This window comes from Amblyraja radiata, chromosome 2 (assembly GCF_010909765.2).
Source record: "Amblyraja radiata isolate CabotCenter1 chromosome 2, sAmbRad1.1.pri, whole genome shotgun sequence".
Classification (NCBI taxonomy): domain Eukaryota; kingdom Metazoa; phylum Chordata; class Chondrichthyes; order Rajiformes; family Rajidae; genus Amblyraja; species Amblyraja radiata.
Genome location: NC_045957.1, coordinates 92,332,768 through 92,351,472, shown reverse-complemented (window position 1 = coordinate 92,351,472; position 18,705 = coordinate 92,332,768). Strand labels below are relative to the sequence as shown.

The window sequence follows — 18,705 nt, the reverse complement described above, 5'->3', positions numbered from 1 at the left end:
TGGATCCAACCTGCTTGCAGAAGGTAGGACGAAAGTCATATTCCGGAACAAGATGAACAACAAGAAGTACCGTGTTCACTTCATAGTGGTAGAGGAAGGCTGGTTCACACCGCTCCTGAGCGGAAAAGCTGCACAACAGATGAAACTCATCACAGTTCACTACGAGAATTTCAAGAGCCTAAATGCTGTTAGCGAGGCTGACTCATTACTCAAGAGCTACAAAGATGCCTTGACGACGAAAGACCAGGGAGACTACCAGGCAAGGTTAACCTGGTAACTAGGACAGAGGATGTGACCCCATCACAATGTTCTGCAAAGCCGGTACCTGTGGCCATGAAAGAGAAGGTCATGAAGGGTCTCATGAAGCTGGTCGAGCAGGACATCTTAACTCCAATCGAAGAACCATCTGAGTTGTGTACCAGGCTGGTCGGTACGGAGAAAACGGACAGCACACAGTTGAGGTTCTGTATAGATCCTAGACCCCTCAATAAAATTCTGAAAAGGGAGATCCACAGACTACCAGTCATAGAGGACGTACTCCCTGAGCTGTCTAAGGCGAAGATTTTCTCCAAATTTGATCTGGTCAGGATACCTTCACTGCGAACTAGATGAGGAGAGCAGTTTCCTAACAACCATGAACACCCCTTTTGGGAGATATTGCTGGAAGAGGTCGCCATTTGGACTGAAAGTAAGCGCAGAGATCTTCCAGAAGAAGCTGCAACAAGCCCTAGAAGGATTAGAGGGAGTGGATTGTGTGGCTGATGACATCATCCTATTCGGAATAGGGGACACCAGAGAAGTTGCAGAAATAAATCACAATGCAAGACTGCAAGATCTTCTTCAGCGATGCAGAGACAAAGGCTACAAGCTGAACCGGAAGAAGTCGGTAGTGAAAACTACTTGTATCACATTTCTAGGACATGTAGTTACAGATCGTGGCCTGAAACCGGATCCGAAGAAGATCCAAGCTACCAATCCAACATAAATCCAAAGATTACAAGGCAGTGTAAACTACTTGGCAAGATTCCTGCCAAGGTTGTCGAGCACATTCGAGCCTTTGAGGAGATTGACCCACAAAGAAGCAGAGTGGGAATGGTCATCAGAACATGACACGGCAATGTCAAAGATGAAGGAGCTGTTGACAACGGCCCCTATCCTGGTGTACTATACACCAGATGATCAGCTGACCATACAATGTGATGCAAGCAAGGCAGGTCTAGGTGCAACACTTATGTAGAAAGGACAACCGCTGTCCTATGTGAGTCGAGCATTGATGCCAAACAAGCAGAGATATGCTCAGATTGAGAAGGAGGCACTAGCAATAGTGCTTGTCCTCGAGCGCTTTCATCAGTACACCTATGGACAGAGAGTGACCATTGAGAGTGACCATAAGCCATTGGACGTCATCGTCAAAGAGCCTCTGCATAGAGCACCAAGACGTCTTCAGGGCATGATGATGAGGATGCTACACTATGACATTGAGATCAAATAGGTAAGGGGAAAAGACATGCGTCTAGCAGATATGCTCTCCCGACCATACCTCCCGTACACTACAGGATCGACCGGATTCACTGATGTCAACGTAGTTGAGTCCTTGAGCATGGGAGAGGACAAGGTCAAATGCATCCAAGCCCACACCAGGGAAGATGAAACACTACAGACTGTTAAGAAAGTAATCCAAAATGGATGGCCAGGTCACAAAGCACAAAGACCTAGAGGCAGCACAACCGTACTTCAACATCAGAGACGATTTAAGTGTGCAAGACGGCCTAGTATTCAGAGGAGAGAGAGTTGTAATCCCTGTCACTCTACGCAAAAATATGAAGGAGACACTCCACAGCTCTCACCTGGGAGTAGAAGGAACCCTCAGACGTGCTTGAGAATGCATTTTCGGGCCCGGAATGAACTCTGATGTGAAACAGTTCATTTCAAACTGTGAAGCCTGCAGGACGTACGAACTACAGAATGAGAAAGAAACTCTGATGCCCCATGACCTCCCAGATCGTCCATGGGAGAAAGTGGAAACCGATATGTTCGAACTTGAGGGAAACCATTATTTAATCACAGTTGACTATCTAATTTCTGGGAAATAGACAGACTGTATAACCTGACCAGCAGGACAGTCATTTTGAAACTCAAGAAACACTTCGCAAGATACGGAATTCCCAGCACTGTGGTAAGTGACAATGGGATGCAGTTCTCATCAGAGGAGTTCGCCAAATTTGCCAGGAAATGGGAATTTGACCACTACACAAATTCTCCAAGACATAGCCAAGCTAACAGAAAGGTGGAATCGGCAGTCAAGGCAGCTAAGCGAGTGTTGAAGAAAACTAATCACTCCAAGAAAGATGTTTACTTGGCAATACTGGAATTACGCAACACCCCTGCGGAAGGAGTGAACAGTAGTCCTGCACAAAGACTACATTGAAGGAGAACGACACTTCCAACGACATCTAACCTCCTCAAACCACGTGGTGCTGAGATACTCACAGAAAAGAGGAAAAAGATGAAGGATTTACAAGCAAAACAGTCAAAGATCTGCAACCAGCATGGAAAGGATCTGCCAATCCTGGAAGAAGGTGATCTCGTAAGACTCAAACCCTATAAACTAGGAGATACCAGATGGCAGAGAGCAACAGTTCAGGAACGACTGGATGTGAGATTATACAAAGTCGAGACAGAGTCAGGACTTATAATCCGACGTAATCGAGTGGATCTGAAGAAGACCGGAGAACTACCCCCACACGTAACTCCAGAGAAACCACCAGACGCAGAGAAGATTGAGAAACCTTTGCAACCTCAGCTGACTGTCTCGACTGCACATCTCGTATGTGTATGTGACGAATAAACTTGACTTGACTTGACTTGGCTTGACTTGACTTGACTTGACACAGGAAAAACCAACACAACATGCATCACCAGAAAAAAATGCAACTTGTGAAACTCAGAACACAGAGAAAACTAAACAAAAACAAAGTGACACAAGAGAAGAAACTAGAAGTGACTGACCATGGGTGATGAATCCTAGTTGTTGGCTGCTTGCTCCAAACCTCGGCTAGAGCAGCAGGTGATGCAAGCCTGGGCGATGTCATATGGAGGACGGGCTGTTGCCCATGCAGCACGTCCCCCCTCTCCACGTCGCTGATCGATCCAAAGGAACAGCAGGGCCGTTACAGTTTGGCACCAGCGCCATCGCAGGAGCTGCCAGAGCGAGGTTGTCGACAACGACGAACTGCCTTAGGGACTCCGACTCCGGATTTTCTTGAGGTTTACTCCAGGAGCCTTTTCCATGACTGGATATGGCCACAAGGCAGTGGAGGTTTTAAATCAGAGTTTTCCCTCTCCTAGATGGACTGCCTTCCCAAGCTGACGAGCCCCATCTGCCCGAGACTCGTGGAGGCAGGAGCGCCTACCTTCCCATGCAGGTTTATTTGATAGGGACGATCAGCCATGGTCACAATGAATGGCGGTGCTGGCTCAAAGGGCCGAATGGCCTCCTCCTGCACCTATTTTCTATGTTTCTATGTCTATAGCACCTGCCCACAGCCAGTTATGTTAAGCGAAATATGCGGTGCTGCTCCTCCAATTTACTCAGCACTTCAACTCCCCCTCCCATTCCGAATCCAACCTTTCTGTCCTGGGCCTCCTCCATGGCCAGAGTGAGTCGCACTGCAAATTGGAGGAGCAGCACCTCATATTTCGCTTGGGTAGTTTACACCCCAGCGGTATGAACATTGACCTCCAATTTCAGGTAGTCCTTGCTTTCTCCCTCCTTCCCCTCCACTTCCCAGCTCTCCCACAGCCTACAGTCTCCACCTCTTCCTTTCTTCATCCACCCCCCCCCCCACCCACCCCCACATCGGTGTGAAGAAGGGTCTCGACCTGCTGAGTTTCTCCAGCTTTTTGTCTACCTTCGATTTCAACCAGCATCTGCAGTTAGATTAGATTAGATTAGATAGCCTTTATTGTCATTCAGACCGAAGTCTGAACGAAATTGCAGCAGTCATACATACAATACAATACAATAAAAAACAACAATAAACACATATTAACATCCACCACAGTGAGTCCACCCAGCATCTCCTCACTGTGATGGAGGCAAAAGTCTCAGTTATTTCTTAAACAGATACTCTATACATATCAAATACTCTATACATATATGTGACATGGGATGAGCAAAGGGAAGGTAACCTGATGGGTCTTGCTGGAGAATTTAGACCCACATGAATTTTGCACATGTGCATTTCAATATGGCCAGCATTCCTTTGGGAACCTATTCATGTCTCCTTTGTACCTCAGAATATGCAGAAGCTGCACAACATAGAAACAGGGCCCTTTGCTCTTCCCTCCCCCACCCCCCGCCCCCCCCAAGCTCATGCTGACCATCAACCACTGATTATCCCATTTTATTTTTCACATATTACCCCCCCCCCCTACTCCCAGATACAGTATTACCCCTCACCCACACGTTTGGGGCAATCTACAACTGCCAATGGCTCCTCTTACCCACGTCTTTAGGATGTGGGAAGAAACCGGAGCACCCTGATGACACCCACGCGGTCATTGGTAAAAACCTGCAAACTCCACACTGACAGCACCCAAGGTGGGAATCGAACCGAGTCTCTGGACCTATGAGGCTGCAACCCTACCCACTGTGCCACTGTACCTCCTGTAATGCTCCAGCATTAAGCACGTTAACTCGATGAATTCTTGCTCCAATCAAGAGAGATGTCTTTTACCAGCCTATTCCCAACAGGTTTTATTCGGAGCCTTCCTGTGGTAATGATGTATCCTGCCTTTACCCCTTTTGTTTTGAAACGGCTTTTCACTTCACCCCCACCTGACTTTTGGAACATTAATCTTTGTTGGTGGTTTGTTGTATCTTGATATACAAAAGAGGGGACAGCTGAGATTCATCTGTTTACTATTTTCTTCAAACTTGCCAAATGCACAAGTATGCATGCACAGGACGTGTCGAGACTAAACAAAATGACCTCTGCCAAGGATCAAAAGTAACACAAATAAGCCTGCCAAAAGCACTATGATTCCTTTTTTTGGAGTAAATCAACTATCAGATATATTGATTCCATTTCATATATTGATATTTGTGACATAAACTATGTCGACTACCACATTTGATGTCCACAAACAGTAAAGATGATCAGATCCACAACGAGAGATTCTATGTGTGTTCTGCCAGTTTAACCTTTAATTGTGGTGGATAAAATAACACAAAAAATCATGAAATTATAATCAATGTGAGATGCATCCAAAACTTTATTTTAACATTTTTATAACAGACAATTGAGAAATTCATTTCCTGATGCTTACTCATACTTAATATACAATGTTGATACATAATATGTAAATATAATTTTGCACAATGCTGTATTGAAATTCGCTTTGACATGGCCACCTCTATCTTTCAGTCTGAAGGAGGGTTCCAACCCAAAATGTCACCAATTTCTTTTCTGCAGAGATGCTGCCTGACCCTCTGAGTTACTCCAGCATTTTGTGTCTATCTTCGGTATAAACCAGCATCTGCAGTTCCTTCCTACACATAACCATTGTGCTTCTAGTTATCTCCACAAATAAATAAATGTAGAAAAGTGGGCAATACTGTGATACCGCTGCCTCACAGCTCCAGCGACCTGTGCTTGATCTTGACTTTGGTTTCTTTCTGTGTGGAGTTCAACCATTCTCCCTGTAACATAATGGGTTCCTCTCAGTTTCCCTTAGTTTCTTCCCATATCCCAGAGATGTGTGGATTGATCAGTGGGTGCTCAGAGAAACAGACAGGTGTCAACGGGCACACAAGAAAGAATAGGTCAAGGGAAATAAGAGGATTGGAATTGATAAGATTACTCTGAGAGCCAGCATAGACCCGATGGGCCCAATGACTTCCTGCCATGTCATAAGGAAATATGAGGGGACATTCTTGACATTTCAAGTTTTAGATGAATACAACATATTAAAATTAGTACCCTGACTAATATACACAAGTACTGAGCTACTTGAGGTAAATGAAAGGAAAATTAATTGGGAATGTAGGAAACATTTTATGTTGATATTTTGGAGTATCAAATCAGACCAAAGATTGTTATTGGGGCTTGCAATTATGAAACAATTTGACATGATAGACAATAGATAATAGGTGCAGGAGTAGGCCATTCGGCCCTTTGAGCCAGCACCACCATTCAATGTGATCATGGCTGATCATCCCCCATCAGTACCCCATTCCTGCCTTCTCTCCATATCTTTAAGAGCCCTATCTAGCTCTCTCTTGAAAGTATCCAGAGATACTTTCCCGCCACCCCAGGAATTAACCTTGTAAACCTACGCTGCATTCCCTCAATAGCAAGAATGTCCTTCCTCAAATTACGGGACCAATACTCCAGGTGTGGTCTCACTAGGGCTTTGTACAATTGCAGAAGGACCTATTTGCTCCTTTACTCAACTCCTCTTGTTATAAAGGCTAACATGCCATTTGCTTTCGCCACTGCCTGCTGTACCTGCATGCTTACTTTCATTGACTGATGAACAAGGACCCCCAGATCCCATTGTACTTCCCCTTTACCCAACTTGACACCATTTAGATAGTAATCTGCCTCCCTGTTTTTGCTACCAATGTGGATAACCTCACATTTATCCACATTAAACTGCATCTGCCCACTCACCCAACCTGTCCAAGTCACCCTGCATTCTCCTAGTATCCTCCTCACGGTTCACACTGCCACCCAGCATTGTGTCATCTGCAAATGTGCTAATGTTACTTTGAATCCCTTCAACTAAATCATTGATGTATATTGGGGGTGGAAGACTGCAACCTTCACGAGGTCCGCCCTGTTCCAACGAATGCAATCAACCCAGCGTGCACAATCAAATAAGATCAAATAGAACAAGTTGTCCTACAACTTTAGGCTTTAGGCTGTGTACGCCATACGCAAGAAGAAGAAGATTGATGTATATTGTAAATAGATGCGGTCCCAGCACCGAGAGGAAAGTAGCGCTGCAGTCCATTCCGCATGTTAATTCCTGTGAAATAAAAGACCATTCATCTGTTTCTTTTTTTCATCTTTAATCTGTCTGCTGCAAGTTGAATGTTGACCACCGACGGTTAATATATTATCAAAAAGCAATAGGTTGTTGTGACCCAAATGTTGAGTTAATCTGCTAAAGAAAATAGTATGAATGAATATGCATCACTATATCTGTCCCTATACTGCACGAAACTTCTCCTTATAGGAAGAAGCTGCTAACTGGCACACGTTGACTGAGTTATCTCTCCACTTACATTAAATTAGGAATGCACAGATTCATTTGTCTTTCACGGAATATGCTCATGGCTCACAATTCAGAATGTACATGAAATTTAGATCCATGCGATTGGTAGTGAATAAAAGCTTCCAACGCTGATGGCCATGTTTGCATCATTCCTGACAATAAAATGTAATGTATTAGAAAGCTCGTTGTATTCTCAGCGAGCCCTGATTAGTTTCAAGCAAAGGTCTATATTTTTAGACACTGCATTGAGATTTGCCTTCAAAATAGCTATCAACATTTAGAGTGATAGCAAGTAAGTATTTTAGAATTAGAATTTGGCAAGTTATTATTGACAGCTCATAATATTATGTTGAATTCTACATTTTTAAAACAAATGATATTGCACATGTTTGTTTTTTAAAGCAAATAGTAGGGGCATTATAAGCGTGAAAGATGTTTCTTTGGGAGAGAAGATTTAAAAGCTTAGCTTTATTAATCTCACAATGAACATATAGTGTATATAAAATATGAGATATAGTGTATATAAGATTATGAGGCATAGATAGGGGAGACAGTCAGAACCTTTTACCCAGGAATGAAATGCCCGACACTAGGGTTGTAAGGTGAGAGAAGGAAAGTGTTATGGAGATGTGCAGGGTAAATTCTTTACACGGAGAGTAGTAGGGGCCTGGAACGTATTGCCAGATGTTCTGGACGCATTTAAAAGGCTTGAAAGTGAAAGGAATGAAGGGATATGGAACATCTACTGCAGATGAGATGAGTTTAACTTGACATCATGTTCGGTAGAAACATTATGGGCTGAAGAGCCCATTCCCATTCTGTACTGTTCTATGTTCTGTTGTAAATAGAAGTAGAATAAACCATTTGGTCCCTCATGCCTACGTCATCATTCAGTGGTCACTTTCCTGTATTAACTCCATATCCTAATTTCTTTAATATCTAAAATTCTTTCAATTTCTGTTTTGAATATATCCATGGATTGAGCTTTTAAATATCTACTTACAAATAATGCATAAAATGTTTTCTAAAACAAATTCATGGTGGTGAATATATATGGTGCTTCCGTCCGCTATAATTCAGAGGAAGAGCTGCTATTTGCTGGAACACAGATGCTGATTCATTTTTCCCACATCTTCATACATCCTCTGCCAAAGTTTGCATGGCACAAGGCAAAAGCCCCAACGAATAATCATACCCCCTGTTCCTTAAAATTGGGGCACGATTGATGTCTCCACGCAAGCAGAATTGTATGGTTCTTGCAATAGTCTATAAAAAGTTGATGATTTTGATTCATAAAAGGACACAAAATGCTGGAGCAGCTCAGCAGATTGGGCAGCATCTCTGGAGAACATTACGGGCTAAGACCCTTCTTCAGACTCTCAGGGCTTCAAGACTTTCTTCAGGTTTTGACCCAAAATGTCACCTAACCATGTTCTCTCGAGATGCTACCTGACTTGATGAGTTACTCCAGCACTTTGTATCCTTTTATGTGTTAACCAGTGACCGCAGTTCCTTGTTTCTACATGATGGTATGACTCGTCTTTGTGTTTTACAGAGGATAAGGTCTGGACGACATTGTACCATGACTTAACACAGCAGAGAACAATTTCGGGATCTACGTCGACAAAATCCGTGATTGTAAAACTGAACTACAGCACCTCACTGAATCACATCACCGCAGTTACCAAAAGTGCCGAGTATTGCGAGCAATACGTGTCGTACTCCTGCAGGATGTCACGATTGTTGAACACTCCAGGTAGGACCATTTGTTTAATCACGTACAGTCGTAGACATGTACAAAATATTGTAAAACGGTGGTTGTATGATTCGTTATGGCCCATTGGTCTGATGGTGGCGAGCTGTTGCAGTCTGAGCTTTTGGCATGATGGCACATTGTGTGCAGATTGATTTTGACAGTAACTTCTATCTTGAAGATTTACAAAGATCTGGTTGAGGTGGGATCATTCATTTTACCTCCAAGCATTTAAATATTTGGTAATAATGGACTAAATCTGCTGCTTTCTTGAATCTGCATTTCTAACTTAATACACAAAACTGCATTGATTTTACATGAAATTAAGTTTATTGAAGTAATTCTCTTCTGTTCTCAAACAAACTTTGCAGTAGTCGCTTAAGTTGTGGTGGATGAAGCTAATCAAAGTGATTTTTACCCTTGACTTTATTGCAACGTAAGCAAAAGCTGTTGCAAGTTCTCTGTTGTGAATCGAATGTAGAAAACAAGTATGATAAACCAAGGTCACACAAATAAGTATGTTGCAAATATTGCTGGTGCTCCAAGCGGGCTGATCTGTTTTCTGTTGCTGATTTTCTGGATATATTACAGTGATGCATGTGCTCATCATATGGTAGAGAATGCGATAGAAGAAATGTGATACTATATCATCATTGTGTGTCATTTAGTTTGGTAGAAAACGATCTCTTTTGCAATTAGAATTTGTTATTGAATCACATTTTGACAGCGACGTTCACGACCTAGATGTAAATAAAATGATGCTTAGCAGTTTAAAAACACTTCCACTTGGCTCTTGCATCGTGATCTTTGGATATAAGATGTTGGGCATTGAGATATATTGAACATATGTTTTAACCTTTAGAGAGAATGAAGGTGGTGAGAAACACCATTTTTGAATCCTTTTAATTTGAATGAAGTTTTCATGGAGCAGTGCTCTAGTTGGATAACCGTAAATCAGGCTGTTCGATCATGTTCATGTGGAAGAGGCCTTGTCAAAATGCCAGAACTGATGCAAAAAAATTGCTGTTATTTTTTTTCTTTTGGAGTACCGGTGTCATTTTCAGTTCATGGTAGATTTTGACTGCCGTGTGACCTTCAGCTTGAAGCACTAATTTGCATTATTTCAGTGAGATTTTCATGAAGTTGTTACCAGTGATCAAAATTTATGTTTAAGTTCCCAAATTTGTGGTTAATTTAGTTTTATATATCGTTGATCCTATTATCGATATGGGGTTATTAGCCAACAATGTGCAAACAAAACTCTAAACCAAGATTTTGTATAACTTAATCTTTATTAGCATTCGAGTTACTTAAGCTTGCATGCAAGCCGATGATTTCCAAAAACTTTTTATTTGCTTTGCTATTCCAGCTTACCATTTCTTACATTAATTTTCATGGGTCATGACTTGGACTCGCATATTACCCATATGAGTAAGCGAAATTCATTCTGCTGGAAGAGGTTTAGTCATTTCTGAGCTTCAAACTCATGGCCATCCTTCTTGCGATGGTTGTCCCTGAGCTGTCATCGCCAATGTTTTGAGCTGCCCTTTCTTTATACTATTTTCCCCCTCCATCTTCTAAAGGAAGCATTTGTTCTAAGCCAAGGCTCTCGCGACAATGAAGTCACTCGTCCAAGAGCCAAATAAGCAAAACACTTCATTTCTTGACAGGCTAGAGTTCTTAATTGTGTGGTCTGTTTCTATCTTCCTACTCATTGTGTACTCCCTTTGCAAAAATGGCTGTTTCCAGGCACCTTCTCTTCTCAAGGACACACTGCATAGCCTTGAAGTTATCTTCAGTTGTTCTGTCACCAGATGCAAATCACATGACCCGTTTTTGTGGCATAAGCATTTCTCTCTGTCTCGCTCTAGCTAGCACTGACCTCCCAATATACCGTCTGTCGGTATACTTGACATCAGGTCTCCGGTTATAATGTTATTTACCTGATTTCCTGCAGGAAGGGGGGTGGGGGGAGGGAGGGGGGGAGGGGGGAGGGAGAGGGAGGGAGGGAGGAGAGGCAAGAGAGGGAGGGAGGAACTAAAGTGCTGCTTCCTGAAGTTATTGGGCATTATTACCTCAATGATTTATTTATTTATTCTATTTCTGGGTGTGAAATATTTATTACTTAGATTTTAATTCCCCTGCACAAAGTATCTTGCTAACACTTTTGTCTATTCGAACTTCAAGAAGAATTCAAAAAAGTATTTCAACATGATCATTAAGAAATCTTTGGATGATTTCCAGTAGGACTCGGCTGTTTGTGGTTGCCAAATTAAATCTATTGTAATTAATTATTTTCATCTGTTCCTTGTAATCAAGTAATCTAGTTCACAACAGCATCTCATTTCCCACAAGCTTTTGCTTTAGCTTGATGTTTTTCACGGGAAGAGGAGTGGCCGTCTTTTAGAGTCAATAGCTGAAATTTCATAAACAATTAATAATAATGTACTTATGTAAGGGAATGGAATTGTAATGATGCTGCAAAAATGTCAGAAGAGATCAATCACAAAGAGGAATGCACGGTGCATTGACATTGTAGCTCAATTACTGGACTAAAAGCTGCTGGTTCATTTATCCAAAGAGATTAGATGAATTCCCAACAATGGAGGGTTGGGCATTTAAATTCAAATAATTAATTAACTTTGAAATTAGAAAAATTAATCAACTAAATATTACAGGTCCACCACCGATTTCCCGAGATTTTGCCGCATTATCCATTTCAGAAGTCTCGGAAGTTTCACCTTGGAAAGTTCTCTGTGGGAATGGATCCGTCGGCTCCGACCTGGTGGGAGTTCCAGAGCCCTGGGTACAGGGGACAAATGTGACCCGCCAATTGGACACAAAAGTCTCTTTGAGGTTGAGATTGGTCACCTCACTCGGCCTAAGCGCCCCTTTTTTGTTGGGGGGGACATCCAGGCGGGGGGGGATTTTCAAGTGCGCTCTCATAATTTTGTCCAGATTAAAGGAGGTGCCAGACCACCAGTTGCCAGAAAATCGGTGGTGAGCCTGTCATAAATAATTTAATTCTCAGTAACAATGACCCACAAAACTATGATTTTATGTAAAAACCCATCTGGTTTGCAAACATCCTCCAGGGAAGGTCATACTGCTTTCCTTGCCACGCCTCACCAATAGGGCAGCACAGTGGTGCAGCGGTAGAGTTGCTGCCTTACAGTGCTTGCAATGCCGGAAACCTGGGTTCGATCCCAACTACGGTGCTGTCTGTATGAAGTCTGTACATTCTCCCCGTGACCTGCATGGGTTTTCTCCGAGATTTTCGGATTCCTCACACACTCAAAAGAAGTACAGGTATGTAGGTAAATTGGCTTGGTAAATGTAAAAATTGTCCCTAGTGTGTGTAGGATAGTGTTAATCACACTAATATCGGTGGTCGGCGCGGACACGATGTGCCGCAGGGCCTGTTTCCGCGCGGTGCCTCTAAACTAAACTAAAGGTAATCTAGATCGACAAATGTTAACTGGCTCCTCATTTCAGGTACAATTAGGGATGGACAATGAAATGCCATAATTGCCAGAGATTTCAATAACCCAGAATGAACTAATTTAAAACAAATGTGTCATGCCAGATTTGGTTCTAGATAGCAGCTTTTTAGTGTTTTGCAGCAAATCTCTTTGTAGAAAATGACAATGTGAGAGAGTGTTAAAGAACTATGGGTCAAAATACCATGAAATCTCGCCTCGTACCATGTGTAGCGAGAGATAATAAAATGTCTGAGTTGGATTTTAAGCTGATTTAAAATCCACTAGAGAAATATGGAAAGACTATTGAGATAAGTAAACAGCAAGCAAGGACATCTACGCATTAGGAAATATCAACACTGCATATTGATAAAGGCAACAAAGTAAGGATGTAGAATTAGTACAAGTAATAAATTATGAATGTCCTTTGGAAAATATGTAGTGATAATATTTTGTTCAGTTGCATATACAATACAGGTAATAGATGTTTAGAAATTGCAGTTGCTTGACATAAATACATAATTATCTCCTTTTGCATGTTGTTATTTGACCTGGAGCATCCCATTTTTGAACTGAAGTTTTCTTTCAATATATTAAATGAAAATAGAAAGTTTAAGAATGCTCGGCATGTTAGGTAGCATCTATGGAGAAACAGTTAATCTCTCAGTTCAATGACCTCTCGCCAGAATTGGAAAAGTAAGAGGACAAGCATTTTGCAGAAGGGGAGGGTGGTGAACAAAGGGAATATCTGAGATCAGGTGACGCAAGAATTAATCCAGAGTTAATAAAGAATGCATGTTAATCCTAGCTGATTGACTGGATACACTGTGAAAGCCGAATGAGGACCATAGAGGGAAAATGAAATCATGCTGAAATCGTGAGTGGCTGTACGCAGCATTGCTGGAAATCTGAAAATTATTAGGTGATTGTGTAGGAAGGAACTGCAGGTGCAGGTTTACACTGAAGACAGACACAAAAAGCTGGAGTAACTCAATGGGTCGAGACTTCAGACTGGCAATCAGGGTAAAGGAAAATGAGAAATATAGACGGTGAGATAGAGAGTTATAGAACAAATGAATAAAAGATAATGATGATGTTGGATATATTCAGCATACCAGACAGTGTCTGTGCAGTGGGAAAATCTAGGTTACTGTTACAGGTAAATGATGTTACATTTGAACTGGATAGTTCTTACACATACTATCTTACACAAATTGGAATTGATAATTATGTGAAATTGTTGATTTAAATATTGAGTCCTGGGAAATTTAATGAATGAGAAGAAATGCTGTTCCTCGGCTTGCTTTGGGCTTGATTGGAACAATACTGGAGGCCAAATGGAGAGAGGTCACAATGGGGAATTAAAATGCCAGATAAAAATCAGACAAATGACAAAATATGAGTTCTAATATATTTGATTTCATCATCTCTTGCTCAATCCAGAGCTAAAGTAATTGAACCCTATAGAATCTTATATCGAACATGGAAACAGACCTTTCAGCCCAATTCAGCCCTGTTGACCAAGATGTTCCATCCCAGCTAGTCCCATTTGCCTGCATCCCTCTAAACAGTTTCTATCTATATACCTGTCCAAATGACTTTTAAATACTAAATGTGAAAAGTTATTAAATTATTCCCCTCTAACCTTAGTTCTTGATTCCCCCACTCTAGGGAAAAGTCTCTGTGCATTCAACCTCTCAATTACCCTCATGATCATAAGCACCTCTATAAGATCACCCCTCAGTCTCTTTCGCACCAAGGAACTAAGTCCTAGCCTAACCCAACCTTTCCGTATAGCTCAGGCTCTCTAGTCCTAACAACATCCTTGTAAATCTTCTCTGCATTTTTATAGCTTAATGGCATCTCTCCTGCATCAGGGTGACCAATACTGAAGACAATAATAGCATGGCCTCATCAAATGTCTAATACATCTATCATATAACGTGTCGGAAGGAACTGCAGATGCTGGTTTACACTGAAGATAGACACAAAAAGTTGGAGTAACTTAGCGGGTCAAGCAGCATCTCTGGAGAAATGAAATAGGTGACGTCCCAACTTCTATACACTGTCCCTGCCTGATAAGGCCAGCTTGCCAAAAAGCCTTCTTCACCAGCCTGCTACCTGTGACACCACTTTCAGGGAACCTTGTACTATTAGATCGCTCTGCTCTACAAAATCAGATAATAAATTACAGGAGCCCTGGTGAGATGTGTAAATCATCATTGGACTCGACTTTGGAAAGACGGGTTGCTTCGGGATGGTATGGTTTTGTGTATGGGAGATCACGTATTACGAATTTGAATACGTTCACGTTATAGAAGTAGAATTAGTCCATTTCGCCCATTGAGTCCACTCTGCCATTCAATCATGACTGATCTCTGCCTCCTAATCCCATTTTCCTGCCTTCTCCACATTACCCTTGACACCCTTTCTAAATAAGAATTTGTCTATCTCTGCCATAAATATCCACTGACTTTGCCTCCTCAGCCCTCTGGCAATGAGTTCCACAGATTTTTGAAGAAGTAACCAAGAAGGTCCTGTCCTGATTTGACTCCCCAAAATGCAACACCTCACATTAAATTCCAGTTGCCATTCCTCATCCAACTTGCCCAACTGATCAAGATCCCGTGACAATTCTTGAGAAGCAGCTTTAATGTCTTTGATACAGCATATTTTGATATTATCTGCAAATGTACAACTCATACCTTGCACATTCTCATCCAAATTGTTGATGTAGATGACAGACAGTAATGGGCATAGCACCATCCCCGAGCCACACCACTAGTCATGAACCTCCAGTTCAAAAAACAACCTTCCATTAACACCCACATTTTCCTACTGTTTAGCTAATTCTGTATCCAGCTATCTTCCAGATTTCATGCAATCTAACGTTGCAGAGCAGTCTACCATGCAGAGCCTTTTCAAAGGCCTTACTATGTCTACAGTACTGCCCTCATCGATCTCTTGGCAACTTCTTTACCACAGATTTAAAACTTATTGGTCTGTAATTCCCAGGTTTTTCCTTGAAGGCATTCTTAAATAGAGGAACAACACTAGCACCCTTCAGTGTTCTGAAATGAGTGTTGGTGGCATTGTTTAAATGCTTTGTACATATTTATCATTTCATTATGTACATACTTACATTAAGCTGTAAAGGGTGCAGAGAAAATTTACGAGGATATTGCCAGGATTCGAGGCCCTGAGCTATATTCAGAGGTTGAGCAGGCTAGGACTTTATTCCTTTAAGCGCAAGAGAATATGGGGTGACCTTATAGAGGTGTATAAGATCATGAGGGGAATAGATAGGGTGAAGGAACAGAGTATTTTACCCAGAGTAGGGGAATCAGGAACCAGGGGACATGGGTTTAAGGTGAGAGGGGAAAGATTTAATAAGAGCCTCAGGGGCAACTTTTACACAGAAAGGGTGGTGGGTGTATGCAACAAGCTGCCAGAGAAGGTAATTGAGGCAGGTTCTACAACAACATCAAAAAGGCATTTGGACAGGTACATGTATAGGAAATGTTTAAAAGTTTACAGTGTATGGGCCAATCACAGGTGGGACTAGCGTAGATGGGACGCCTTGGTCAGGGGCAAGTAGTTTTGCCGAAACGCCTGTTTTAATGCTGTATGAGGCTATGGCATTATGACTCCGTCAAAGTACTTTTAAGTATGGGTGGAATAAAAATAAATTCTGCCACAATTTATCTCTAAGTTGTAAATTTCTTCCTCAAACTCCACCAATTCTTGGTATTACAACTTTTTTGCACTATTTGGTTTATTTGTGTTTTTCAAAATGCTAAATATGAGGCCCATTGTTCATTTTCTAATCTAATTCTGAGAAAGTCATTTCACTAAACAAATAGTGAAATAAATATTTTTCTGTCATATTGTTTGCAGAATTTGAGGTCCAGAATCCAATACTATTTCGAATGCCCCCAGAGGAGATGTTACCAAATCTTTGAGTGGTAACAGTGGGAAATTACTGCCAAGGCTTAGTGAAGATGATGTTATTTTTGACAAGGGTGAAAATTGGCAGCATTAACAACCATCTGTCCAAGGCCTGATATGTTCATGCGTTTGTAAGAGGCAGCTGGTGTTAAAAGCTTTGCGGATAGTTGGTTGAGAGAATGTATGTAGAGAACAGGATGCTGAAGTACTTTGCCTTACCAAATGGGTTTTCAGTGTAAAGATAGACACAAACTGCTAGGGTAACCCAGCGGGTCAGGTAGCACCTCTGGACAGTATGGATAGGTAACATTTTAGGTCGGGACTCTTCTTCAGACTGAAGAAAGATCCCGACCCGAAGCATCACCTGTCCGTTTCCTCCAGAGATGCTGCTTGACCTGCTGTGTTACTCCATCATTGGGCATATATCATTGGTATAAACCAGCATCTGTAGTACTTTGTTATTAAATTGGGTCTTTCAGTGTAGTCCTGTTTGTGAGAAGTTGCCTGTGCAGAACACCTGACCAAACTTCAAAAGTAAATATGCATTTGAAAGAATAATAACAAACTTTGCTTGCTTATTTTTTCAAAGTCATTGAAAAGTCAATATTTAGGTTATTTTCCTCCAGATGAAGTAAAGGACCTGAGAACCTAGACTGGAGGTGATTATAGGATATGTGTTATCCACCCTTTCAACCCATTGGTTTTAATTCAGAATTTTGCAATGGCAGCCAAAAAAATAATATCTGAAGTTTGCAATCAGATTTAATTGTGGAGCAAACAATCACTTGCACTCTGCTCTCAGATGAAGCAGAAGGGTATTAATTTTTATGAATCTTCCACCCGCAGGAGTGAGAGGGTCCTGTTCATCTGACGAGCCTTGAACCTCACATCTCTCCTTGAGTGGTATTCTTAGGTATTTGGAGAGAAAGTGCAGCACCTAATTTGAGGAAGGACATTCTTGCTATTGAGGGAGTGCAGCATAGGTTCACGAGGTTAATTCCCGGCATGGCGGGACTGTCATATGATGTAAGAATGGAGCGATGGGCTTGTATTCACTGGAATTTATGAGAGGGGATCTTATAGAAACATAGAAAATAGGTGCAGGAGGAGGCCATTCGGCCCTTCGAACTCAAATCCTCTCGCAATGAAAGCCAACATGCCATTAGCTTTCTTCACTGCCTGCTGTACCTGCATGCTTACTTTCAGTGACAGATGTACAAGCACACCCATGTCTCTTGCACCTCCCCTTTTCCTAATCTGACACCATTTAGATAATAATCTGCCTTCTTGTTCTTACCATCAAAGTGGACAACCTCATATTTATCCACATTATACTGCATCTCCCATGCATCTGCCCACTCACCCAACCTATCCAAGTCACCCTGCAGCCTCATAGCATCCTCCTCGCAGCTCACACTGCCACCCAGCTTTGTGTCATCCTCAAACTTGGAGATGTTAAATTTTAAAATCTATCCGCCCTTGGATAGGACTGGTTTGGAGGGATATGGACCAAACGCAGGCAGGTGGGACTAGTGTAGCTGCGACATGTTGACCAGTGTGGGCAAGTTGGGCCAAAGGGTCTGTTTCCACACTGTATTACTCTATGACTCTATGACTTCCCACCTCACTCAACCTCTACCATCCTGCATTGGACCCTGAAAGAGAACATGGGATTTGTGTTCTCCCGATGGTTTGGTATCTCTCTGTGATAACGGGACTACCTGTGAGGCAGACATGCTCCGTCATCTTACTGGATGTATTATTAGTCAGCCTTGAGAGGGCTTATGCTTTGCACGATCCACTGTTCCTGGCAGCTAACCCGGTGCTCGCACAATTTAGGTTATTCTTCTGCTGTTCATCTGGTTGCTTTGGAAATAACCCTGTCTGCAGCTTCTTTATCTTTCTTTGTCATTAGAGAAGCAGTGTTTCAGGCCTCCAAGACTGGCATGGATATGCAAGGTCTACTGTTGAGTACATTGTTGTTCATCTTGTACAAACAATTCCTGTTAATTCATTCCTCGCTGGGCCCCCAACTCTGCAAAATAAAAAAAACCCAGCAGGTTTATATTGCTGTAATTAACCCTTAATGTGGGCAGGTGCTGTAGACCTGCAAGGGAAGGTAGACGCTCCCGCCCCGACGAGTCTTGGGCAGATGGGGCTCATCAGCCTGGGAAGGCAGTCCATCTAGGAAAGGGAAAACTCTGATTTAAAACCTCCACTGCCTTGCGGCTATATCCAGTC

At 42.0% G+C, this 18,705-nt stretch overlaps 1 protein-coding gene across 1 annotated transcript in view; it reads left to right on the top strand.

Moving 5' to 3' along the window:
- cntnap2 (contactin associated protein 2) overlaps nt 1-18,705 on the top strand; it is a 1,677,584-nt gene that overhangs the window by 960,391 nt on the left and 698,488 nt on the right. The window contains exon 13 of the mRNA XM_033050359.1: nt 8,840-9,040. Within this exon, the coding sequence (XP_032906250.1) occupies nt 8,840-9,040 (201 nt within the window). The remainder of the gene's footprint in view (nt 1-8,839; nt 9,041-18,705) is intronic.